The sequence below is a fragment of the Penaeus monodon genome, chromosome 25, assembly GCF_015228065.2.
Source record: "Penaeus monodon isolate SGIC_2016 chromosome 25, NSTDA_Pmon_1, whole genome shotgun sequence".
NCBI classification, from domain to species: domain Eukaryota; kingdom Metazoa; phylum Arthropoda; class Malacostraca; order Decapoda; family Penaeidae; genus Penaeus; species Penaeus monodon.
The window spans coordinates 26,103,014-26,103,559 of NC_051410.1; the positions used below are offsets into that span (position 1 = coordinate 26,103,014).

Here is a 546-nt window from a genome sequence, read left to right on the forward strand (position 1 = left end):
TGCAGCTGCTTGTTAATTAGCACCACTCTTGACGTTGATACATTAAGAGATATAAACGCAAATAATGGATACCTTGCAAAAGCATATTCAGAGGAAGATAAGACCATAATTAAATCCACTTGTAAAGGACGTGATGAAAAGCATTGACACTTTCTTATCATGTTCGGTATTTTAGCTATTTCATCAGTCATTCAATAGCAGCGATGTCATTAACCTCAGCTGCCTTTCCCGGCGCAGGTGGTGGAGCCAGTGCGCAAGCGCGTGGTGGCGAACGTGTCGGCCGCGACGCCCGAGTTCAGCATCGGCGACCTCGCCCCGGGACTCGACTACGTGGTGCAGGTGTTCGCTTACAACAAGCAGGGCAGGTCGACCCCCTACCTGCTCGACGGCTTCTCGCTCAAGGTCGCCGAGAACCGCATGGGTGAGTCCGGAGGTTCGACGGCGGATCCATGACTTCAGGGAAGGCGCGGCGGTGTTGCCTGTGTAAGATAGGAACGCCGTGTAGGAAACGCGAGACCATAAAATATTAGTATAGAGGTAGCGAGA

General features: G+C 51.5%; 1 protein-coding gene across 1 annotated transcript in view; it reads left to right on the forward strand.

Moving 5' to 3' along the window:
• The window catches only part of LOC119589354, a gene marked incomplete in the record, with an annotated part of 19,613 nt that overhangs the window by 12,772 nt on the left and 6,295 nt on the right, over window positions 1–546 (forward strand). The window contains 1 exon segment of the mRNA XM_037937974.1: window positions 238–421. Coding sequence (XP_037793902.1) covers window positions 238–421 — 184 coding nt within the window.